The sequence below is a fragment of the Chaetodon auriga genome, chromosome 4 (assembly GCF_051107435.1).
Source record: "Chaetodon auriga isolate fChaAug3 chromosome 4, fChaAug3.hap1, whole genome shotgun sequence".
Taxonomy (NCBI): Eukaryota; Metazoa; Chordata; class Actinopteri; order Chaetodontiformes; family Chaetodontidae; genus Chaetodon; species Chaetodon auriga.
Genome location: NC_135077.1, coordinates 30,000,001 through 30,027,406, shown reverse-complemented (window position 1 = coordinate 30,027,406; position 27,406 = coordinate 30,000,001). Strand labels below are relative to the sequence as shown.

The 27,406-nt window shown below is 40.6% G+C and overlaps 1 protein-coding gene across 3 annotated transcripts in view; it reads right to left on the bottom strand.

The window, feature by feature from the left end:
* Positions 1 to 27,406, bottom strand: part of LOC143319929 (glutamate receptor 2-like) — a 180,364-nt gene that overhangs the window by 37,001 nt on the left and 115,957 nt on the right. For all 3 annotated transcript variants that reach the window (XM_076729206.1, XM_076729208.1, XM_076729209.1), the window contains exons 12-16: positions 19,041 to 19,183; positions 17,805 to 18,020; positions 13,773 to 13,927; positions 11,271 to 11,469; positions 10,196 to 10,443 (exon numbers count right to left, since the gene is read on the bottom strand). In XM_076729206.1, the coding sequence (XP_076585321.1) occupies positions 10,196 to 10,443; positions 11,271 to 11,469; positions 13,773 to 13,927; positions 17,805 to 18,020; positions 19,041 to 19,183 (961 nt within the window). The remainder of the gene's footprint in view (positions 1 to 10,195; positions 10,444 to 11,270; positions 11,470 to 13,772; positions 13,928 to 17,804; positions 18,021 to 19,040; positions 19,184 to 27,406) is intronic.

Sequence of the window (27,406 nt, the reverse complement as noted above, 5' to 3'; positions counted from 1 at the left end):
ACATTTCACTGCTGACTGCCCAAGGTGCTAATATCTAAGTGTAGTTTCTTTTGACTTCATTGAAGAGGATCTGCAGCTGTGAAATGTCAAAAAAATATATTTTTTTGTTGTTACTTTGCCATGTAGTGATTGCCAGGTGTGATGTTCCCTATTGCGACTGGCTGTACTGATCTTACTGCAGGTAAAAAGAGGAGAAAATTGACTTTGGAGTGAATATTAACCTTCAGCTGACCTTCAGAGTAGTTCAGCATATTTATTTTGCTCATGGTATCCCTCGCTTATGTGTATAGACAGGGGTGCACAAAACTGGTATCCAGGTACACATGTGCCATAAAAATCAGAAATGTGTAACGTCCAGTTGTTTAAAATGCACCTTTCCATTCAAAGCAGCAACCGATTTGGTTCTGGGTTATAGAATGGACAATGTCATGAATGAGATTACTTTAGGTGGACACTGTAGTTTGCACTGTGAAGCTGTTACAATTGAGCCGACAGTAGTAATGCAACACTTATGGATGTCAACCGCCACAAAACTGAACAGAAGAATACAACAGCAACTGTCATTGGTCATCAGTGCACATTTCTCTACACATTTCTTGTCAACACAATTGACCCAGTGAGGTAACTACTGTGAGAAATGTTCAAAAAACAACAGACATTAAGTGGCTACAAGATGTTTTGTGGCTTGAAGCTAATAATGAGCACAATGAAATATAGTGCAAAATATGTTATTCACATCCACATCTAGCAAACAAAACAGGTTTCAATTATTACTAACAAACAAACTACTCAAGCTGAAAAGTCCAGTCAAATTGGATCGGATTGTGTCCAAAGAATCACAAAAAACACCTTACAATTTGACAACCTGAGACTCCACTGTGAGAGTCGATGCACTTAAAACAAGCAGGAATGACTTGGTCCAAATGGTAAATACAAGCAATTAAAATTTTTACAAAGGCAACTCTTCATGCTAGAGGTTCTAGAGGACATTTCCACCTCTCATCCAAGAGGCTTCTTCAGTTCTAAATGACCCACGCATGTATCCTCTTTCAGGATTATTCATACCTTGGGAGTCTTTGATGTCACATGAGTCATTGTGCATTTGGGCCATCATGTGAGTCATTAGGTTCACATGAGTCATGTTGTGAATAAGGGTTAGGGTAATAAGTAATGTATAAGTCTGTGTATTCCTTCCTGCATTGGACTGCATACACTACATTACTCTGCTTGTGCCTGGGTGTTCTGCCCTTGGGGTGGACAAGCTTTTGCCTCAGAGTATTACTGGGGATGTGGTGTGTGTTGAAAATACTCCTTAGTTTTTCAGATACTCCCCCAATGTGAGGGATAACAATACTGTTCTTTTTAATGTTCCATTCTTTTCTTTCTGTTGTCTTTTTGCGGTCTTGATGAAGTCCCAGTTATTTTAAATGCTTCCCCTGATTTCTGGTCCTTCTCCTTGCCTTCTGTACTTGTCGCCAAGTTGGTGTAGGGTTCTGATAACCCCCAGCTGCTCCAGTGGATGGTGAGAATCAAAGAGCAAGTACTGATCCATGTTTGTGGGTTTTCTGAATACTTTGGTGTTGACTCTTCTGTCATCTTCAATGTGCACTATGCAATCCAAAAAGGCCAGACTGTTTCCTTTCCTATATTGCATTAATATGATCTGTAAAGGCTTCCAGTGTTCAAATTTTGGCCAAGGTGTCATCCACATACCTAAATCAATGGCTTTGGGCAGTTCCTGCAAAGGAGATCAAGGCCCTGTTTTCTCCTTCTTTCATTTAGAGATTTGCCATTATTGGCACAGCTATGCTTCTATGTGCAGAAACCCTCATTGTACTGAAAATAAGTAGTTGTCAGGCAGAGGTCTAGCAGGGCACATATATGGTCTGGGATGAGGTTGGTTCTGTTGGAAGAGTGCTGTCCTGTAGTAGCTGTTTTCCTATAGTCTTAACTGCTTTAAGGGTGGAAATGCATGTTACGAGTAGAAGTGACACCGTAAAGTACCATTGTCTCATCTGAGTCCATTTTTATATTTCCCGCAGTGTTGCTGACCTGAGGAGCTGGGATGGTGATTAGATGTTTGATAATGTTGTAGGTAACCAAGTTGATGCTACTGAGGATGGGTCTGAGCGGGGCTCCATCTTTGTGTATCTTGGGGAGTCCACAAATGTGAGGGGTGGCTTCCCTGGGGTACAGGCAGTAATGCAGTGGTAGCTCAATTATCCTTTTTATCCTGATTACCTTCCTCTTATAGCTACCGGTAGGATCTCACCTTAGTGTCTCATAGGTGGCTGTGAGGCAGCTTCGAACAACAACAAAAAAACTTAGAAGTACCATGACCTGGATGAATAAGAATCTTCACAGACAAGCAATCCAGATTGTTGCTTCAACATCAATCGGGTGGTTAAATTTGTCTCTTACACTGGCTTTGAGCAGTGCAGCACGTGAGAGGGCATTCTTACGGTGGCCGACAAGGGCAAACGTGCTGCAAACGGCAAAATGCTGCAAACGCAGAAATGATACAAAACCAAAAACACACAAACCCACAAAACAAATGTGGAAGAAAAATGCTGCATGTATCAAAAAACACACAAAACCCCAAAACAACTGCAAGAGAGAAATGCTGCAAATTCGTTCCACAAAACGGAAGTGCGCCAGGTCACTAGGGGGACTCGACCTGAGGGATGGACCGGTCCTGTGGGACCAGACCCTCTTGAAAGACATAAAGAAGAAGAAGACGAAGAAGAAGAAGAAGAAGAAGAAGAAGAAGAAGAAGAAGAAGAAGAAGAAAGTTGGCCGTTTTCCTTTATGTATTTTTTTAAACACTTGCCACTAAACACTAGGCTACTTTGTGTGTTCAGCTATATGTGTGTAAGTGTGTAAGTGGTCTGTAAGACTGTTTATCTTTTAATGATCTGTGTGAACTTGGTGATTCATGCAAACATCCAGTGATGGCAAACAGGGAAGTAATTTGTCAGCCTTGTTCAATGTATTATTCTCAAAAGCACCACCTTCAGTACGAGCAAAGTTTTCCAACTGACTTTATATCACCAGCCAAGCTAAGAGCAAGCAGACGGTAAAAAAAAAAAAAAAAAAAAAAAAACGAAAGTAACTTTAAGTATCATACAAACCGAAATAGAGGCGAGCTGAAGAAAACCTAAGGAGTACTGAAGAGCAACGTGAGCTAGAGACGTGTCTGTCTAGGGAGGGGTGGGCGCTGTGTGTGACTGGCCAATCACAGAGCGTGAAGACCCTCAGTTACCCAATGAGGATTTTCCTTCAGCACGAGCACAGATAGTGAGAGTTTTACTCGTATCATGCTCGTACTCATCAAAAATCCTTTATCCGTAACGGATACTCGTCTGAAACGAGTATGAGTACCTTTTCACTCTCCTCTCCAAAACCTAGCCAACTGTCTTCTTTTTCTTCCTCTTCTTCTTCATGTCTTCCAAGAGGGTCTGGTCCCACAGGACCGGTCCATCCCTCAGTTCAAGTCCCCCTAGTGGCCCGGTGCACTTCCTTTTTGTGGAGCGAATACTGCTTTGCTTCTGTGATTGCAGTGTTTTTTTGTTGCATTTGTTTTATATGTTTGTGTGTTTTTGGTTTTGCATCATTCCTGTGTTTGCAGCGTTTTGCCGTTCGCAGAGCGTTTGCCCTTGTCCGCCACCGTACATTCTCACAACGTAATAAAAGCCAAGTACAGATCTCATCTGTCACATACTTGTCTCTCAGCCCTGACGCACATTCATCTGTCAAAGATGAACACAGAGACATTTGACCCAAAGCCAGCTGTTAACCTCTGGATGGAGACAGCCAATCTAAGACTCAACCAAGGACTGCGAGGTGTATCTTCATCATCCAAAGGAAGCTGAAGCAGTGAGACAGTGAGAGACACAACCAGGAGGACAGCAAGGAAGATTGTGTTTACTAAGACCACACTATGTATGTGGTTAGTACCAAATACACGTCTTGGTACTCAGTACTGAGTACCTGACTAAAAAAAAAGTTATGTGCACCCCTGTAAATAGATATTTTACTCTTTATTGTGAAAGTTAAATTGTGATAATAATACCAACAGATTTTGATTTAGATTTTTTGATCTTCATTTATTTGTCAATATTTTGTTTCACTTTCGGTAGTGCCCTGATGGGATGGCAACAGCTTGTGATCAACTTTAAGACAATTTTGTAAAAGATGAAAAATCCAGATTTGTGTCAATTCAACATCAATAAAAGGAAGCTAATTCATAATTCAGGACTACAGCGCCAGTGAAGATTGGATTGTCGTTCAATAGCAGGGTAAAAGAGGTAACTTTCCCAGGACCCCAAACTCACAGGGGGCCCCAAAAGCCCTATGTTCATTCTGTACAAAGTGAGTGACTATAACTATTTTTGTGGATGATGAACTACAGAAGCTCTGAATATATCTGATATGATCATCCTCCAGGTGGTTCACGTCTTCAAGTTTGGCCCTGTTTTAAAAATTTAGTTTAAAGACCTCAATTTTAGTTGATATTGTGCTTTCATTGTGTACATTCCAAAATGAGTTTTGGTCTAATCAAATGACCACACAGCAAACCTGGAGGGATGTAACCAACTGAGGACAACTTTACATATTGCACTGAGAAGCTAATTAGTGTTCCAGCACCATCTAGTTAGTAAAGAGACTCTTTTGGGATGTTTAGGTTTCTCTGTTAAGCTATCAACAGATCAGCTATAAACTTGATTGGTCAATATTCTGGCGTATATAACAGTAATTACTTACTCAATTTGGTATTCAAAAATCGCTTAATGCAGCTTTAACTGTAAATTTGAAAAATACAAGTTAACTGCAATCATCATTAAAAACATTCTGTAGAAGAAAGCTAATTTTCAGAGCTGACTGAAAGAGACAGCAACACAAAGACAGAGGAGAGAGAGAGAGAGGCAGGGCAGAGGAAACCATATAGCCATCTCTAATATGCTGACAAGACACAAACGTGAGAAACAAACTCCTTGATTTGCATGCAGCTGAACACACACACACACACACACACACACACACACACACACACACACACACACAGATGCACACATATATTTGGATTACTATTTACATTAACATACATGTAAAATATGAAGAGCAGTGATCTCCAAGTGGCAGGACAGGGACAAATTAATTATTGTATTCTTATTTGATTGTTGACACTACATCATATTGGATTCAAACTGAAAGAATAAGTGAGGTTAAAGTAATGACCTTCAGCTATAAGGGTATTTGAGTGTGCTCACATCCATGTTGGGTGAGCAGTCTAGAATATGTACCTCTTTTAATATATAGTCCTCAGATATAACCAAGCATAATTCAGGCTGCTATTTTAAAGCTAAATATTACATGCAATGACTCAGGGGATTATAAAGAAAATTTAACCCTAGTCAAGTGTTGATATTAAATCCAATGTCCTGCAGTGCAGAGCTAAAATGTCCTGTCCTTCTATGTACAGACAGCAGGCATTGTGTATGATTTGGATAGGAAGTTGTGTTTTCAACTGTGAATTTTTTTTAACAGTTTATTATATTTAAAGCTTTTATATGTATTATGAACTTCCAGGTGAGACAAAAAACCCACAGGCTACCCAATTAATTAAAAAGTATAAGACTGCTATAATTCTATGTTTTTCTTATTGTAAGTAAATCCAAAAAATGACCAAACCCAGCAATGTGTTTGCCCATCTCTCAATACATGCTGACTTCCCTAGTCCATGGCTCTCAGCTCCAAGCCCATCAGATCCTACTGAAGATGTGAAATATATAATTTAATTTTTTTAAACGCTAATGAAAATGAAAATAGGCTAAGAATCAGCTGTAGTTTTTAGCAAACATTACTGAAATGGGCAAAGTGTTGACAGTGTGTTCTCCAGAGTGACTCTGCATTGCTTCTGAAAAAACATGTTGCTGGTGAATTTTTAAAATGTCATTGTTCAATGCTGTGAACAGCACAACCTAAACTCCATTCCGTAATATCTATAATTCAGTAAAAGCAATTGAAAACCAATCTCTGTGTACTGTTAATCTGCAGGATTCTTCATCATTGTATGGTATTTAGTCAGTGAACAAATTCTGCTCTTCAAGTGCCTACTACATTTGTAACATATGTTACAGGTTATAATCAGGGTTCTAAATTAACACCCGCCAACCCGCCAAATGCGGGTTAAAATTCATATTGGCGGGTTTAAATAAAAACTTACTAGCCAATTTGGCCGGTAATGCATTAGGCAATCATGTCAGTCAGAGCCGCTCTACAGTTCTTGGTCATTTGTCCCCCGGACAGTCCGTCCTACATTTCCCATGAACACTGTCGTAATGCTACGTGATGACGTACAAGACGCCCATTGGCTGTGCGCAGGCACAGTCTGTAGTGCAACCGGCGCGAGAAACCACGGAAACGCAAACACAAAGAAGAAGAAGAAGAATGAACGGCGGCGTATAAACTGTAAAAAAGGAGACTGAGCTAGCTAAAAGTAAAAAGTAAAGTTAAACTAAATGCTGCGGTGGTTGGGACAGACGTCTGGGGGCGAGAACAGGAAGGAGGCAGGGGATGAGAATGTCGACAAAGCGTGCGAAACGAAGAAAAGAAAGTTAAACGCTAAATGGCTGACAGGTCGTGAATGGCTTGTGTTTGATCACGAAAATGCCGTCATGTTTTGTAAGGATTGCCGCCTGTACACGAAAGAAAAAAATAAGACGAATAATTTTGTGGTGGGGACTAATAATTTTAAAGTCGAGGCAGTAAAGGACCATGAGTGCCCGAAGTCATCAGGAAAGCCTAAGGAGTCTGCAATACTGACTGCTGCACTATTTGTGTTTTCTAGTTGTACATACATAATTCAATTTATTACCAATGCAATTTTTTTGCAAGTGTTTAAGTCATGGCTGTTACTTATATATATTTCTTATTAAAGAAGGAAAGTAGAAACACTTTAAGTTGAAAGGAAAAATACATTTTATTAGGAATGTAATGATACTAAATACTTACTGGAAAAATGTCTTTTATAAAATAATAAATCTGACAGCATTTTTTGTTTGTATAAATTAAATGTTTGCACTTTCTGTGTATATTTTGTTTCATGTGTTGTACTTTCTGTGCATTTTTCATGCCAACAATGTAAATAAAATGATCAAATGTATTCAAGTGGCACTCATAATCTCTTATTTTCACCGGGAAAAAATTTGGCTAGTGGAAATTCTGATTGGCTGGTAACTTTAGAAGGTCACCAGCCACATTGGCTGGTGATCAAAAAAGTTAATTTAGAACCCTGGTTATAATTATTTGCTGTCTTATGCTGTGGCTCAAATTGTTGAGATGGAATGAGCTACAAAAATGTCATTATTACCTTGCTAATGCCAGCTCGGTAACATGTCAAACATACAAGCAAAACATGCCAATTTCTCTGCTGATGGCTACAACATGCAGCACCAATGTCTTCATTTACTCCTACCATCTAAGGATGTGATGGACGTGATGGAAATATCCCCACAACACCGAAAAGCTGGGATGTGTCTGTGCTTTTTTCTAACAGACTGCTTTTCCACAGAAGGGTGGTAATGGTACAAACTCAAGGATAGATCAATACCGACTGTCAGTGACCCGACTTCAAACTCTGAAGCTTTAGATTTTACCATCTATCCACCAGCATCACCATTAATTTACAGAGGTACACTAACTGAGGGCTCACTCTGTAACTTATTATGGTTTTATAATGTGCTTGAAGGGCTCAGATGGTATTTAGGTACTTTTATGTGAAGCTTGGTCAAACTTGTTTGAAGCCAAATTCATCAAACTCTCTGCACAAAACACTAAATTGCTTGTTTCAGTCTCATAAAAGTCACCTGTTCATTTCATCAAATCTTGTCGTCATTAATCAGCAGAATCTAAAATACCTGTCAGTAAATTGGCAAGCCATGATAAAGATAATACCGTGAAAAGAACATTAAATTTGCATTAATTCTGGAAGTTAAATTTCATATTTAAACACCAAATTAATTCAGATTACGACATTAAACTTTTTAAGTCAAACAAGTGTTTTCCTCTTGTGGTGACAATAAATTGTGAAATAAATGTCACAATTTTTTGTAAATCACTTGTATATGCCACTTACTGTAAGAACAAATCTTGGTATGACTTGTTCTTGCATGAGGCCCATTGTGTATCGCAGAGGTCTAATAAACATGTTAAATGTGATTCCTGGAAATTTGTCAATGTATTTCGGATTTTCAATCCTGCATTGTTTATATCCATGTTTGCTTGCTAGCAGTCCTCTTCACTGCCTTCACCGTACCACCTCTTACTGTTAATTGGGTCAATGGTGTGAAACCGGCAGCAAGTACTTCCTCACCGGTGTGCTTGTGCACATGGGTAAAAGTGCTGTACATAGGAATGACTGAGATTATCTTGTAGCTGTTCATTTTAATAATGAAAAACATGACATTTCTACTATACAGTTTTGTGGTATTGAAAAGGTCAGTCTAGCAATCTCGACTTGCTGTTAAAGAGACGTGAAGTGCCTTGGATCAACACTTTACAAAGCGTGTCTCCCAAAGGCTTGAATGACTAGCTACTTCTTAATGTGATGCTATTTTTCAGATGACTGTCTATTAGCTCCTCTTCTTGAATCGTCCTTTTATTCTGTATTTTGTCTTCATTAGCTTTTTCATAACTTTCTGTATCTATCTATACAGATATAAATATTTGTTATTTATCTACACAGATAGAAATAGATATATGTTACTATACTGGTGGATGGATGGATGAGTAGATATGCACCGGTCCATCTATAGGTGTGCAAAAGTACGGCTCCTTTTGTGAAACTGATTTATGGAAATATGGAAATAAAATAAAAATTAATAAAAAAAAATACTTAGAATTGCTTATAAATGTGTCAATTAAACACTGTCTTCATTTTCCCTTTAGTACCAAATTACATAGTCCTTTTCAGGAAAATTTCATTCCGTAAAGAAATTACAGTTACATATGAATTCCTTCCTTGGAAATTGTAGAGAAATAAAGGTCCTGTAAAATAAATTATATCATTAAACTATACCATTCCAGGGAATTTTACATAAATCCTTTTTCCTAGTATCTACTAACTATCTGATTTCTGACAGATAGCAGTAGCCAAAAGGTACAATAGTTGGGTTTCAAATTGGAATAAAACAGGAAGTTCTGAGGGAAATCACTTAAGTCTTATGAAATATGTCACTATCACATAAAAAACCTGTCTATCTTGTTCTTTTAGATGGAAATACAGTACATTTTTAATGGAAGGCAAAAATGTATACATAACTAGCCAGGCATACACATAAAAAGACACACACACACACACACACACACACACACACACACACTTAAAAAAAAGGTCTTAAACAAAAACAATTCCTTAATCCAGGTCTTAAAGAGGCATCATCATAACTCATCATAACTGTTAAAGAACCTACAGCCAAACTGTTCTCACAGAAGGAATATGAAATCAGTATTAAATGAAAGAGGAAATTAGTAAAGCAGCATGGCTGATGGCTAAGAATATTTCACACTGATCGTTGTATCATAAAAAACAAAAAGAGACTAATATTTCTTTAAGACCTGAAATCTCAAGACCCCGTGCCACACCCCCTCCCCCCACACCCCCACACCCCCCAGTTGTCACAGCAACCACCACTAGCCATTTGTCAGAGGTGGTAACCATGATTTAAATACAAACCACTGAGATGATGACATCAGGGTAGGTGGATTATTATAACAACGAGTAAGCCGCCATGCCCCATTCATCACACTTGCATCCTGCAACACCCAGTTGGTGCTATGGCTTGGGACTTGACTACATTGCTCCTTGTGGTAGTTTATTTTCCTAAAGGCAGGGCTGCACTTGAACACAGCCACAGCTCACACACTGGCTAAAGAACACCTGACCACTATAGCAGATGTTCAGCCAGTGTATCATATCATTACTCATTAAAGGCTTCAGGGCACTGACTGAGGGAGATTCTGAATCCACTCATATCTGGGATTCGTCTATTAAAAATTGCTCTTTCATAGTTTCAATGAGTGGAGAAATGAGCTGTGTGAAAAGAAGAGGGACAGTATGCCAGGCAGCAGGTTAGTAGTGTGAATGGTATATGGCAATGCAGGTTGGCTAGCATTGTTATACTGATCCACCCACCTTAATGGGGATCCTTTGGGCGTGGCAATGCCGTAGCCTTTGGAGTCCAGGTTTCCTCCCACTTTCATGGTGTCACAGGGTTTCCTCTGCTCAATGTACTCATTCATGGTGGACTCCAGCAGGTAGGCATACTTTCCTTTGGACTTCCTGACACGCAGGACACCCTCTGATGTTTTCTTGACAAATACGGAAGGTTCTGCTGATTTCATGTACTGCCACATTTTGTCAAACAAGGCGATTTTAGAGCGCTAGAAATGAGAGAAACACAGATAAGATACTACAACTTAGTTTGTACATCTTCAGCACCTATAAGTACACTGTAATTCCCCTAATCTCACAGTTTCAAGGTATGTGGAGTTTTATTGTAAACAACTGTTTGCCATTTTGAACGGCAGTTTGATAATGCTCTTGATCTGGTTGAGACACAGGGAACACATACCTGCAGCCTTTAATTGACTATATAAGCTGTTAATCATCAGAAAGAACACACATCCAAACTGTTGTGGATAAAAATGTTTGTCAAAATCACCAATTAATCTTTGCTCTGCTTAAAAGGATTCCTGTGCATCTAGGTATACTCTGAGCTGGGAGATTTTGGAGTGACATGTTAGCTGGTGTGCTCCACCACCAGCACTGAAGCTGTTCTGGAGGCTCATGTTGGAACAACACCTTATAACACATCATGTGTTGGCTTGTCCTCTATTAATTAGAACTTGGTCCCTTCTGTACATGTCCTGCTAAACTGCCAGTTGCATTAGTTGCTTTTAATTCCTTGTAATTTCTTTTTATGCTCTTTTTTACCCTCGTAAGTCTTTTATACTTGGTTCTTGTTGTATTCTTGTGTATTTCTCTAATGTATTTACTTTATTTCATTTTACACTATCTTTGCCTTACTATATTATTGGAGTCTTGTATACTTGAGTTTGTATTTTCAAGGCATGTATATTGTTTGCCTTACCTGCGATACCTGTAAAGCACTTTGGGTCAACTGTTGTGCATTTAAATGTGCTATACAAATTAAATGACTTGATTAGAGGTAACCTGCAATCATTTCTATATTGTATTAAGTCCTTACCCTGAAGAACTCCTTGGTGGATCCAGAGTCCAGTGTTCCATATGCTATCTCTGTCTGTTTAGCTAAGTCTTCAGCACTCTCAATGGGAGAAACCATTCTTTCCACTGTCAGGAAGGCAGCCAGGTTGGCAGTGTATGATGAGATGATGATCAGAGTGAAAAACCACCATACCCCCCCCACTATACGACCTGACAGAGACCTGCGCATGCACATACACACACATACACATGCGCGCGCGCACACACACACACACACACACACACACGCAAACAAACAGAACAAGGTATGTAGTTATTACAGTCTCATAAGTCAAGCAGTCAGATGAAAAGTTTGTGGGCTAGCTGGGAGGATGTTGAGTACAGTGTTGTACATCTGTTCACCTGCTCAGCCAGTACTTTTCTACACACACTCTCCTTGCCAGCCACACCCATTTGTCCACTGATCCCAATCCTCATTCCAAATCAGACCAGTATTTAAGCTGCTCTCACACCCACTGCCAGATTGCTCTTCACTTCCATGCAAGACTCTCCAGCTTTCAACATTTGACTGTTCTCTCCCTACCGACCCTGCCTGCCTTTGACTACGTCTGTTCCCTAGTAAATACCTCAGCCTTCTGTCTCTGCCCTGCACTTCCTGGTTCTTTGTCTGTCCATGATTGTTTTGGTGTTCACCAAAAATTTCAAGAGACTTTGAATCCACCTAAAAAGACTGAACTGAAAGACATTTGTCTGTTGGATGCTGTGGCTTATCTGTAACTGCCAATTCTGAAATTAAAGTAAGCATCAGAAATCTTTGTGTAGTGGTGGCACTATGCTTGGGTCTTGAATACACTTGTTAAAATACAGGCTGGCCAGTCATGGACCCAGCACACTCTATCTCGATCTGAGAGGATTGAGGGCTTTCTCCAGCGACACGAGGCTCTGATGGTGTCTGAAATTATATGTTCAGATTGTCATTCACAGTGTATTTTCAAATGCAGCACAGAAGTTGTCAGTATGTCAACAAAACACATTTGGTTTCAATATGCTGCAAATAAAGCAGGGATTTTTTTTTTTTTTTTTTTTTTTAATGTTTTGTCTCTAACAACATTTAACAAATGCAGAGAAGCACAGGTGTCTGTCAAAGCAGAAGGCAAGTTGACTGAGAGACATCAGTCTTTTTCCTCCAGTGCTCCAGTTTTCATTTTAGGAGATTTTAACCATTATAAACTGAAGAAATCTTTAATCCATTTTTATCAGTATGTTACTTGTCCTACTCGCTTCAGCAAGACTTATTCTTTGTTACAGACTCATCAAAAAAATGCATACAGATCAACTATGATGCTTCCAATAGGATCAGCTTTTGGCACACCATAAGGGTTAAAATTAAGACTACTGCAAGGTTGGTTGTATATATCTTGAGATATCTGAGAGGAACACAGTGGGAAATTAGAAGCCAGCAGTGGGAAATGAAGAAACGGCCATTCATTCAATGAATGTAGTAACTCATATGTCTAACTTAGCAACCCACTGGATTGGCTATTGGCTTGGTCGGTCATTAGCTTCAGAGGGACAAATAGAATTCATCTAGATTCTACTGCACATGCTGTGTATATCTTTGTGTTCATTTCACTCTGTTCATGCTATTTAAAACTGTATTTTGTAGGTAGCAGTGCTACCTGAATCTGGCAGTTTTAGCTGTGGCAGGCTTGATGCTCCGTTCGGAGTGAACAACAGTTCCAGGAAATGTTAGGCGAACCAAATAAACAGTCCCACTAAATCCTGAATCCAAAAGGGGCAAGATGAGAGACATAGTCAGAGACACAAGGCGGAGGTAATTACCAGGGGTATGGAGAACAGACGATGTCAGAGGCAGGCAAGGTCAATAGTGGGAAAGCAATCTGAAAAATTAATGCTGGACAGTCTTGCATGAAGGCGAAGAACAATCTAGCAATGGGTGAGTGTGGAAGAGCCGCTTATGTACTGCACTGATTAGAGATCAGTTCCAGGTGTGCACCAGTGGACTGCGCAGGTGGGCGTGTTTGAATGGTGAAGAGTGCTGGACTGAGCAGGTGAGCAGATGAGGAGAGTGGCAGCGGGTAAGAAGTCGACGAATGTGACAGTATTTAATCTTCATATATTACATATATATTATATATTCATATATACCCTTAAATGTGATTTATCTATATTCACATATATCTATGCATATGTATAATACTCTGCATGTTTACTGCTTAGCTTAGCTTACAGGTTCGATACTAAACAGCATTTCATTGTCTCCGTACTGTGATCATTACCGCTTTTTGGGTCTCTGGTTAAATGCGAGACTGGTTCTGTCACTTATATGTAATAATCGGAAATGACAAATTATTGAGAAAAAAGCTTTCAATATAATGCAGTCTAATACAACTTGATTAATAACTGCATAACAGCATGTGTGACAGTGTCAACAGTTTAACAGAAAAGATCAGAAATTCATTCTTTCTAAAGAAATCTGCTGTACAGTCATGGCTATACCAACCTTGGTGAGATGTCACAACCCTGTCGCATGAAAGCACCCAAAGAGAACCAAAGGGAGTTAAAGATCCCAAACTCATTGGTGGATTCAGTCGTCAGTGGCAAAGCTCCGTCCTCTGGTTCCTCTAGTGTCCACTCATACGGGCTGAATCTGGACACCTAAAAGGTAATATGATCATTTTTTGCTTTGACTTCCCCTGTACCTACATGAAAACACACTCCTTTGCTTGAACAGAAATGTGTTGATTTTCATACAGGAGAATGCACACAAGCAAGAATTTGTATGGACAAAAGCAAAACACACAGCATGAAAAGTTGAGTTACAAGTTGTTGAATCAGTCAGCAGTCTGACAGTCATGTGTTAATTCTGCAAGTGTTTGAGATTGATATTTGGGAGCGACCAGCTTCAGGCCCCACCTTCAAAGCTAACTGTTTTGAAACAGTACCTTGTTTTTTTCTCATGTGGTGGATGATGCATTATTTTGAAAGAACATATCTTTACTTTAAAGCCATAAGGGTGGCTGTGGCTCAGGAGGTAGAGTGGTCATCCACATATCAGAAGGTCGGTGGTTTGATCCCTGGCCTCAGCAGTCCACATGCCAAAGTATCCTTGGGCCAATGGTGTGTGAATTAACACTCATAATGAGCAGGGGCCCGTTTCACAAAGGAGGTTCAACAAACTCCGAGTCTAATCCTGAACCCTGAGTTGATCTAGCCTGAGATAGGAAACTCAGAGTTTCCGGTTTCAGAACAGGTGATTTGAGTTAGTTCAGTCAACTCAGAGTAGGTTAACTCAGAGTTAAGCGCGTGCACCACAACTATAAAAAGCCAACATCAATGGAGCCCCGATTCGACGAGTCACCATGGCGACGGGGAAGAGGAGGGCTGCGTTTTTTACCCCACTGGAACTCGAAATCTTAATGCGCTCATATGGCGAATTTGAGCATGTTTTTAGAAAAAAGTGTAACACCGCTGCAGCTGCAAAAGAGAGGGAGGCGGCGTGGGGGAACATTGCTGCTCGGGTCAATGCGTAAGTTTAAATGTAGTCCTTTGCAATCACAATAATATTACAGGGGAAAACTGCTTGAATGGTAGCTCATTAATTTATTTCATGTAGGTGCAATCCCGCGGGGGAGAAGTGCACTTGGTAGCAGCTCAAGATGAAACATAAAAACATTGTTCGAACAGGTAAGACACGGCAAAATTAAATGGGGGTACCTCATTTTGATCATGTGTTATATTGTAAAGTAAATATTAAGTGGCTGTTTGACTGTGCAGTTGTTTTATCTGTTTTATCACCAACATAATGCTGCGCAAAGAAACGCAGCGCAACACACAATATCTGCTGGGATGTGAGAGCATGACTCTGGCTGGTAATGTTGCAAATGTAAGGACGGATTAGGTTGTGTATGTAGATGATGGACTGTGATGTGAAACGGTACCGTTCAAAAAGATAATTGTCTGGAAATACGAGAACATCTATGCACGGTCTGATAACCATCTCCCGACGAATATTTAATTCCCTGCGCAGTAATGCTGCACCTTCATCCACGGGATCGTTGTCAAAAGGACATGCCATGTTAGTGAAAAAAAGTGCCTACTGACTGATTTTTTTAAATAACAGACGGCAGAACTATGTTATCCCAAAACTCGCCTGCTGACGAATGAATGAGGAAATCAAATTCCGTGTGTGGCTGACAGAGGGCGGAGACAGAGAGAAACTCGAGGTTCATTGAGAAAAACCTGGTCCCGACCAGGTTAGGTTCATAGAGTCTGTTACTATGGTAACTGACCGAGAGCTTAAGTTACCTCTCTCTGTGAAACAGGCTAGAGTTACCCCTCTTTCTCTGGTTTGAGTTACCTCCCTTTGTGAAACGGAAAACTCAGAGTTTCCTTCATTTCAGGCTTAACAAACTCGGAGTTTTCACTAAACCTGCTTTGTGAAACGGGCCCCAGGTGGCTTAGCCACATATGAATGTGTGTGCCAACTGGTGAATGCAGACTTGAGTTGTAAAAGCGCTTTGAGTGGTCTTCAGACTAGAAAAGCGCTACACATATAGTCTCAGTTGATTGTGCGTACATATGGATGTACAACTGGTGAGACAAGTAATTTGCTTTGTTCTACTCAGTGGATTACTTTCATCAACTTCAGGAGATCCACTGTTTACACATGGGAACAGCTGATCGCGCTGAATAACACAAGTGTACTCCCAGTGGAAGGACTGGAGATTCCCAAGGAAATAAGGAGAAAGAGAAGAGGATGCATAGCTGGGGTGAAGTGGCAGGACACGAAAAGATGGTACAAACCATCCAAACCTATTCTTATTATGGGGAACGTGAAATCTCTCCCAAATAAGATGGAAGAGCTAATGGTGCTAACCAGACTACCCTCTGGACATCATCGAAGAGGTGGGTGAGAGGAGGATGTTAGCCAGGCTGACATCGATCACATCACCATCATCCCACACCCTTCATGAGACAGTAGGGGGCTAAAGCAGCTCCTTCAGTAGTAGACTGCTGCATCCAGTCTCTATGAAAGAACGCTACTGCAGGTCCTTCATCCCAACACCACCATCATGTAATGTACACTGTGTTGATACTGTCTTTTTTTCTCAATTCTACATCATAAACCCATTTTGTTTTGCACTACGGCTCGCTTTGACCGGGGCAACAAACAACCAGCCATCAAAACTGCTCCCCACCCAGATTAACAACCCCTCACACTCTCCACTCTCCACTGACGTGCATTCTGCAAGGGGAACGTCCAATAGACTGCTGGCCCTGATGGCATACCTGGCTGTGGGCTCAAGGCCTGTGCAGAACAGCTGGCTGGGGTCTTCACTGACATCTTCAACCTATCACTGGCCAAGGCAGCGGTCCGCATGTGCCTCAAGACCACCACCATCATGATGGTACCAAAGCAGCCAGCTGCAGTGGGCCTTAATGACTTCCGCCCCGTCGCACTCACCCTCATCATCACCAAGTGATTTGAGAGACTGGTCTTGGCCCACCTCAAATGCTTACTTCTCCCTACACTGGACCTGCATCAGTTTGCCGACCACTGCAACCGCAGGTCAACAGAGGATACCATCTCCATGGTACTGCACTTAACATGTTTATGAACATGTCAGGTATCATATATCAGAGTTCTGTTAAACTTTTTGTTAGGAAAAATAATGGCAACTTTATGAATGTTTAATAATGTCAGTTTTGTTCAGCAGTTCAACAAAAGATACAGCCCAAATGTTCAATTTCATTTAAAAAATGGATTGACATTCTTGTTTTCTTGTCAGCCTATTACGTGTGTGTGTGTGTGTGTGTGTGTGTGTGTGTGTGTGTGTGTGTGAGCTTTTTTTCAGTTTTTTTCTGTCTGTCTCAACAGTACAGCTGTTTGGTTGGGAGAGGCAGTAAGAACGTGATCATGTAACAAAAGTCATAGATATAGATTCCCCAAGCATTTATACACATAGACTGCTATGTCCAAGTGACCTCTACATTTTCTGAAAGTGGTTTATATGCAATTGGAAAGTAAGACTGCAGTCACTGATGATCCGAATACAGAATAATAATAATTACCATATTATTATTATAATTAATAATACAATAATAATTATGAATGCTCAGAGACCTTGGGTTTAAGTGGGGAGCAGACACTGCCTCTTAGAAATATAGATATGTAGCCCTAATTAGATCAAAGTTTTATTGCACAAGTCTTGTGTACAGATCTGCATCAAAATCTGCCCTTGGGGTATTGGAAGAATGCAAGCCCAGACTCTCACAGGCTGTGTTAGTTAAGCAACACTTTTAGACTGATCTCCTCAATTTCACGTTGATATGATAGAACCCATACACTTCCCTTGCTGTCTACACAAAAACGTTATGTGCATTGCTGGGATTTAACTACACTCAGTCTGAATATTTCAAGCAGAATATTCATGCATGCCCATAACACACCCACATTAGGCACCTCTGACAAAAATGGTGAGAATTCGAGTGGAAACAAAACACATCTATACACAGAAACAGATTGACTTACCAGAAAGAGAACAACACTAACTCCTATATAGGCAAAGACAATGCACATCCAGATTTCATAGGCCAGCGGGTCCAGAAAGGAGAATACACCTGGTTTGGATTTCTGTGGCTTTTTGATCATGATGGAGATTCCCAAAGACATGAAAGGTTTGGAGAAATCTATCACCTCTTCACGAACAAGAGTGATCGTCAGGGGAGCAACTGCTATATCTGCTTTCTGATGGAGAAACAAAGACAGAGTGAGAGTGCTTGACTGTGATCACTTCATGGACTTGAGATGGCTGTGGGAGAGAGGAGTAAGATAAATACACATTTTTTTTTTATTTTTTTTTTTTACATCTGGTGGACACTGTCTAGCATGAGCATGTGCAGACAGTGGCTGCACATGCTCACTCTTGTCTTCCTACAGCTGGCATCCACTATGCATCCTCTTTTGCTCTGCCACTCATCCATACACCACTTTAATTACCCATGCTTTTGACCTTGTCTTGTGGTAACTGGAGTTGTAATAAATTACATTAGTTTTAAGTAAATCCCTTGTGTGGACTCCCTTGTCACAATCCCCGAGGACACATTTTCAAGTTTACTTTTTATTGCTTTACAGTGATTAACTGTTTAAGTTGTAATGTCAAATAAAATTATGCACTATTAAGAAGTTGAAAACATGTTGAAATCTTCAACATGTACAGAAACATAAATTCAACTTGTTCAAATAATGGCAGGATAAGTCTTGCCGGCTGTGGCTTATCTGACTGTCACCGCCATGGGTGTCATCATGGCCTCATGCTGCTAGAGGACCTCTTCAATTCTTCTGAAGCGATCAAATGCCTCTTCAGCCACTGGGATTCAAACCTGGTACTCCAGTTGTATATCTAGCTGCTTCTCCAAACTCCTAATCATGAAACAGTCTTCCTATTAGACTTTTCACCACTTAGTACATATGCCATGTCAGGAATTCTGCCACTCAGGTTGCAGACCAACAAGGGATGACTAAAGAAGAGTGTAAAATGGTTTGACTCCCAAGAGACCAAAAGACTAAGATCCAAATCTGGTCTAAATTTGATTAATGATGTAAGGGTGCATCAGGAGTGGAATTTCTCTTGGACATGAGATGCCATACAGCTACTACTACAGCAGCAAAACTGAACTTCCATTTAACATTATACTCTCTCTCCCTCCCTCACTGTGTGTGTGTGTGTGTGTGTGTGTGTGTGTGTGTGTTTGTTTTAAATCTTACCCCATATACCAGCTCTCCAACCATACCATTCCAGATCTTGGTTTCTGCATCTCTTGCTCCATATTTGCCATCTCCCACAATCCTTAGCTGGTAGCGTATACCACAATGTTTTGCAATCTCTGCAGCTAGGTCAACACAGTAACCTAGCATCAGTTAAAAAACAAACCGAAAAAAAAAGAAAAAATAGAATTACCACCTTGTGGTTGTATGCCTCCGCCAACCAGTCAACTGTTCTGATTCACACGATATATGTAGTGGGGAATTAATAATAATAATAATATAATATTAATAATAATAATAATAAGGAGAAAATGTATTTGTATAGTGTCTTTCATACAAGAATTGCAGCTCATTTCTTTACAACAAAGAAATGACATGCACCAAGTGCTTCACATAAAAAAGACATAGAATGAATATTTCCAAGATGGCGCCACTTGAGTGTGAGCTTGTTACAGCAGCTCCGTCCGTTTTCCTTTGTATTAGTGTGTTTTTGTGTCTTTGTCGTGTTTTTTCGACCGCTAGTCTCAGTCGATCGTGCATACGAATGGATGTACAACTGGTGAGACTAGGGATTAGTTTTTTTTCTACTTTGTGGATTACTTTCCTCAACTTCAGGAGACCCACTGAACTTTAGGTCCATTGTTTACACACAGGAACAGTTGATTGCACTGAGCAACATGAGCGTACTCCCAATGGAAAGACAGGAGATCGCCAAGAAAATATGGAGAAGGAGGAGGGGGTGCAGAGCTGGGGCGTGTTGGGACAAGAAAAGACGGTACAAACCCTTCATACCATCTATTATTATGGGAAATGTGAGATCTCTCCCAAATAAGATGGAAGACCTAACGGTGCTAACCCGACTGCAGAGAGAGTACCTGGAGTGTAGCCTCATCTGTCTGACTGAAAGCTGGGTAATTGACATTATGCCAGACCTGCACATATACTGGAGTCCAGCATGGCACTGAGGGACTGTTTTGACACCACTGACTGGGACGTGCTGTGCAGTCCACACAGGGAGGACATTGACAGTTTAACAATTGCATTACTGTGTGGAACCCTGGGTGTACCTGGAACTAAAAGCCCTACTGAATGAGAAGAAGGGGGTCTTTCAATCAGGGGACAAAGATGAGCTGAGGAGGGTGCAGAGGGAGCTGAAATGGGAGATAAAGAAAGATAAGGACAGCTACAGGAGGAAGCTGGAGGAGCGCCTCCAGGGGAACGGTGCCAGAGAGGTCTGGAGGGGCCTGAAAACTATCTCAGGTCGCAATAGCAACAGGAGGGATCCCTGAATCTGGCGACCAGGAATGGGTGAACTCCCCCCACCTACCTAAGCCCAGACCTTATGCCACGACTTCTCCACAACCACTCCCTCCCCCTCACAGCACCTCTGATACCAACAGCATCCTGTTCACACCACTTAACCCCCTCAGCTCGACTTCACAGACTACATTCACCTCCCCCCATGTCACTCTACAGGAGCCACCCCCCAGTCGCCCCCAGCCTCTCCATAACAGCTGACAAGGTGAGGAAGGAGTTCAGGAGGATGAAGGTGAGTAAAGCTACAGGCCTGGATGGCATCAGTTCCAGACTGCTCAGGGACTGCACAGATCAGCTCTGTGGGATCCTGCTACACATCTTCAATATGAGCCTCAATCTGGAGTTCCAGCCCTTTAGAAAACTTCCTGTGTGGTTCCTGTCCTAAAGACCGTGCATCCCAGGGAGCCCAACCACTTCAGGACAGTAGCCTTAACTTCCCACCTGATGAAGACCTTGGAGAGGATTATACTGAACCCGGTGGGCATCGAGCTGGACCCCCTACAGTTTGCATATCGTCCAAACAATGATGTGGAGGACGCAGTCATCTACCTGCTCCATTGATCTCTTTCCAATCTAGAACATACTGCAGCACAGTGAGGGTCATGTTCTTTGACTTCCCAGTGCTTTCTGAAACTATCTTTTCCAGTATCTCACTGATGAATGGAAGGTTGGATATGGTCCTGTAGTTGGTGAGTAATTTACCATTTAGATTGGGTTTCTTTAGCAAGTATTTTACAACAGCTGATTTGAGGACATCTAGGAAAATGCCGAGACGCATTTAGAATGTTCAGAACATTACTTGAAACACTGTCAAATATCTGATTTTGACTGACTGTGGACAGGTGGTGGCAGTGTTGACTAGTTGGTCAATAGTGAAGAATAATATTTTAGAGTTCCCGGCATCCTCTGTAATAATCTTGGAAAAGTAATCCTTTCTTGCCTGATGTATTGCTTTGTTATAGACAGTCATGGCTTCTTTGTCAACCGTGAGCCTAGTTTTCTTCCATTATCTTTCAGCAGATGCTTGTAATCCCCTTAAAACTGCTACTGTTTAACTATGGGGAGATTCTGTCAGTTGACATCTTTTTGGTCTTTAGTGAAGCAACAGCATTTGAAGTTGATCACATGGTATTGTTGAAATTTTCCACCATGTCATTAAAAGCCATCAGAGCTGTGTGACTCAATTAATTTCATAATATTACAGGACTTGCTTCAGCCTTGCCATCTAGGAATCTCTGTTGAACCAAAAATTCCTTTTAGTTGTTGGCAAGTTTAGATTGGAATCATAAGACAAGCAGTGATGGTCAGAAATAAGTAATTCTAATACTAAAACATTGGCAGTGTTTAATGGTGTTGTTATTACTAAGAATGTTACCATGCTTATGAGTGTCTTAATTTACATGTTGGGGAAATTTAAAGTTGTCCAGTAAATTCTAAATTCAGGTTCGTCATTCTTTTGTTGATATGGATATTTAGATCTCCACTGAAGATTAATCTGTCATATCCAGTGATATCAAGTGTATCAGCTCCAAGAATTCCTGTATAAAAATGTTATCTATATTTCTATCTTGATGGTTGATAAAATGTAATGATGAGCATTGATAGTTTTGCTTTGAGTTCAAGAGCATCATATTCAATGTCAATGTCATTACACACAAACTTGTGTAGAAAAAATGAATGCAGTCCCTCCTCCTTTGCTGTTTTGTCTGGTAAGTATGAAGTTTATTTTTTGGTGAAATGGAAGTTAGCACTATATTGACACGTATGATTCCAGTGAATAATTTCCAGTGAGAAACATGCTGTCTTCACATCAAGACTATTTTTACAAAGGAGCTTTGCCATGTGGTGCAAAAATAATAATCTGAACCGTAATATCAGCAAATCCAATGATCTTGTGGTGTAATACAATACTTAAAATATGGATATTGCTGCAAAGAAGCTTCAGATTGTGAAACCTGGATGGTTCACAAACATCTTCAATCCGGCAGCACAGAAGATCTATATCAGGGTTTCTCAACGGGGATGGTACAGCCCCTCAGTGGGTGTTCAGAGAACGTTGGGGTCGCTAGGAGCAAAAGAGCTGAGAGGGGGGTGTTTCGCTGCAAAAGGGGGGCGTTTCTATAACAGTAACAGTCATTCACCACCACAGTATTTATAATAGTCTTCCATGTCTTGTCTCACAATGTCACAGTGTTTATGAATTTTAAAGCAAAAGCTGGCCTGTGGCACGTGGGCGTGGTGGAACCTGTCGCTTTTTATTTTGGCGCCCGTGTTAACATGTTAGAGCTGCCACACTGCCTGCATGAACAGCGCAGTTCAGCTAAGTCTCATCTAGAGCTCAAAAGGCATGCCTATTTTTACCACGAGCCACGCACGGCTCCCAGTAAAATATTCAGACTGCAGACTGCAGCAGTGCTGCGATAGCAATGCAGCCGGTGTGGCACCACTGGCATGCTAGCCCCAGCCAACGGGTTCCGCCACGCACAGGCGCTGCTAATGCCGGCAGTGTGTTCCGGGGGAGGAGACATGCTGACACACCGGCTTGAGGGCAAGTGTAGCAGGCAGCATGTCCAGCAGCAGCCAGCCCGACGTCAGTGCCCGCATCGCGCACTTTCTCAGTTTCTGGTCTCTTTTCTTCCCCCTGCACCCGGTTGTGTCTATGAGTGTATAGAAAGGGCTTTCACCATTTTGAATTGATTGTGTGTATCTAGATGGTATGCATATGTAGGCCTAGCCTACAATTACCAAATATAGGCAAATAAAAAAAATAAACTTTTTTTGGCAGCTTAGCAGTTAGGCTACCGTTGATGTCAGTTAAGCCAATTTACTGTGTTCTCTCTACTCTCTGATGCGCAAGCTCATTGTATTTTTTGATTGGCCGGGATTTTTTTTTCATTGTTATTTTAAACTGTGATTGGTTCCTCAAGTTAGATAAGTGAAGGAGCCTAATTAATGTTGGAATTTGATAATAAATATACGTTCAAGCAATAAAAAAGTGTAATCTTCATTAATATCACATTTAACAATACATTTACATTATTATTTGATCAAAGAATTCTGATAACTATCAAACTGTGTTAAATGACAGGGCTACAGTGGCTATGAATACAGTGGGTAGGCCTATATCTCTAATAGGTCAGTGAAACACACAATTTCAATAATAAATATCAATATACAGAAGTTCCAACTGCTTTCTTGTTGATGGGGGCGGCAAGAGGTGTGGGCATTGAGTAAAGGTTGAAAAAGGTTGAGAACCACTGATTTATATGATCACCACAGTTTGAAGGTGGCCACCCAAGAATAGTGTCATCAATTCAGTATCTGACAAAATGTGAAATGTCACAATCTCCTCTTCTTTTCCTGAATTATGGCATTGAATTATGGAAAAGAGTTGGCAGAACATTATGACAGTGAAGCTGACCTTTGACCTTGTGCATATCAAATGTCATCATTTCATCATTTTATCCTATGAGTCATTTGTGTGAAATTTTGTCAAAATTAGCACATGGATTCTTGTGCTAAGTGACTTTAACCATCAAAATCTAATCAGTTAACTATGGAGTCCAAGTGAACAACAGGCAGATGTAATGAAATTCCCTCCTTGTGTGCCTGAGATATCGTATTCGCAAGAATGGGATGGATGTCAGTTCACAGTGACCTTGACATTTGACCACTAAAATCTAATCAGTTCATCTTCGAGTCCAAGTGAAAGTTTGTGCCAAAAATTGAAGAAATTTGACAAAATCAAGGTGTTCATAAGAATTTGAGGATACAGATAGACGGACAACCCGCAAACATAATGCCTCCAGCCATGGCAGTCACCTGCATATAAACATGTACAAAGGAGGAGGCATGATGCTGTTACATTAGATCACAATGACATGGACAGACATGGAAAAGACATGGAAGACTATTAAAAATACTGTTCTGGTGAATGACTGTTACTGTTATAGAAACGCCCCCCCATTTGCAGCGAAATGCCCCCCTCTCAGCTATTTTGCTCCTAGCACCCCCAACATTCTCTGAATGCCCACTGGGGGGTGGTACCACACCCGTTGAGAAACCCTGCATTAGATGGTGCTAGGACAGTTGTTGAGTTATTTATGGATAGTCTTTTATATACGGTACTGTGCAAAAGTTTTAGGTGTGAAAAAATGCTGTAAATTAAGAATGCCTTCAAAAATATAAATTAGAATTATTTATTTTTACCAATTTGCAAAATGCAAAGTGAGCAAACAAAAGAAAAATCTAAATCAAATCATTATTTAGTGTTACTCCCCTTTGCCTCCAAACCAGCATCAATTCTTAAAGGTACACTTGCCCAAAGTCAGGGATTTTGTAGGGCTTATAGTCAGATGTATGATCAACCAATTATATCAAACAGGTGTTAATGATCATCAATTTCACATGTACGTTGAAACACAGTCATTAACTAAAACAGAAATAGCTGTGTAGAAGGCTTAAATCTGGGTGAGGAACAGGCAAACTCTACTACTAAGGTGAGGTTGTGGAAGACAGTTTCATGTCACAGGTCATACACCATGGCTGAGAACAGTAACAAGACACAAGGTAGTTATACTACATCAGCAAGGTCTCTCCCAGACAGAGATTTCAAAGCAGACTGGGGTTTCAGGATGTGCTGTTCAAGCTCTTTTGAAGAAACACAAAGAAATGGACGTTGATGTTAGGATTTGCTTTTTGTCTTCTCCCAGTGTTTTCTCTTTCCCTTTTTCTCTGGTGTTATTTGTCTGTTTGTCTGTCTCCCCTGTCTGTCTGAGACTGGGCAGGTCTTCCCCGTGCACTGCTGCTCTGCCTAATTACCTGCACACCTGTGGTGTGTTAGAGCCTGAAACTGACCTGTAACTGACCTTCTTTCCCCCTTTCTTGCGTTCCTTCAGGAGAACTGGAGTGATAAAACATCCCAACGTTTAAGAGTTATTAACCATTTGGACTGTTTACAGGGAGTTGTGATTTCGGAGAGAGACAAGATGTCTGACTTAGAAACACTTCTTCCACATTCTTTCAGGGGAGCAGAAGATACAACCAGTTCAACTTCAAAAGTTACCTTTCACCCAGGATGTTTCTCATGGAGATGCTAATTCTTTCTTGATCATGCCCCATGGGAGACAAGGACAATAAAACTGTCTGGATGAACAAGTGCCAGGTCTCAGAGGAACCTACAAAATCAGATAATGCTGATAGGTTGTAAATTAGACATTCCTGAAGCAAACTGTTTTTGTATGTGTGCCTCTATTCCCATCACACCAGGATAATGAAATCTATATGTTTGATTTAAATTTGGATGCTCTTACAGTATTAAACCCATTATCTGTATGATATCAATGCCTTTCCGGTGTTTTTAGAATAAAATGACAAAACTGTGATTTTAATTCCCCTAAAAAGTTTTTCTGAGTTTCTACCATGGAACCATACTGCCATCTAGAGGTTTGTAGCCATTAGGTTGTATACGCTTGACACGAGACAGTTATTAATAGCAACGATAATAGTGCTAAACATTTTGGCAAATATAATCTGCCTTTCTTTATTTCTTTATCATATTAAATAAGTTATACCCTTAGTCATCATGTCTATTAGGATGAGTACTAGGAATTGTTATCATGATTATTGTTGAATGTCGTCATCTACTCATAAAAATTGTCTAACGCATTTTGTGAACAATGTTGAAATGCCTGTGAAAATTGATCATTTAAAATATATCTGATTGACCATAGTGAGAAGCAGATGAGCCCCTCGTATAAATCATTAATTAATTCTCGCTCTATAACAGGGGTCACTAACAGGCGGACCGCGGTCCGAGTCCGGACCCAGACACCGTCCTATACGGACCCGGACCTATAACCAGTAAATTATTAAGGGATTTCAAATTTTGACGGGACACTTATATTTTAACCGGCGCAACTTTTCTAGTCTTTACGGCACCGGTTTAGCGGCTGAGGAAACGCACAAACCAATTGCATGCGAGTTAAGCCATCCCACGTGATGCTACCCAGCCAGTCGCATCTCTGCATTGCGGACGATAAACATAGCAACTCTGACTGCAGTCAGATGAGGAGTGAGAAGCGAACGGAGAGACGATAGAAAATTAGAAAGTTAGAAAGATAGAAAAAGAAAGAAGCGATACAGGGCGAGAAGACGGAGAGGCGAGTGAGCGAAAGGCAGGAAGAGACAAAGAGAAAGAGACGAGTTAGCGGGAGAGAAGACAAAGAGGATGGCCTTGACACCATTCCAGCCCAGGTTTAAAATCCTGGCAGGACAAGCTCGAGCTCAGTTCTCTCACTGAACAACAAAAAGTGTGGAGAGTGGGAAAAGAGGGAAAGAAAGAGAAACTGTATAACTGTTCAGATGTTATTTTCAAATTAGTTGAGACTGTTAAGATGTGAAAGTTAACAAAGAAAAAGGAATATTCAAGCTGTTGCTTCACTTTTACTTTTTCTAAAATTAAACACTTTCTTTTATAATGCACAATTTTTCAAAAAACATTTTATTTTCTCTATTTCATTTTTAAATTCAAATCTGCCTGGTTTAATGTTAAGTGACAATAAATACTGTCGAAATGTTTTTGAATTGTACTTTCTTTATTTGATCAGATGTTGATTACATGCAGATGTTGATACAACTACTAGGCTACTTCAGTATATATATCACACAAATCATAACGTTATGACATTATGATGTTCCGGACCTTTGCTTTAGGAAATTTTCTCTAACCGGACCTCTTTGAATTTTAGTTGAATACCCCTGCTCTATAAGGTGAAACCACGTCACACGCCCGCGAACCATCCCACATGCGTGACGGCCTATTGATCAGACACGCCCTGGAGTGATGATATAGTCTGTAGCACGCAGCAGACATTCAGTCAGTTGTTTGAACTTTCTTTTGCCTCTTACTCTTGTTTTCCTCTGAGCTTCCTTCTAGTCTTCTTTTTGTCTTTAGTCTAGTCATTTTTCTGTTCCGTCTTTTATTGCTGCTCATAGTCACTTCGAGTAGCCTGATTTCATTCTTCATGAAACGTTAATTGCTCGCCGCG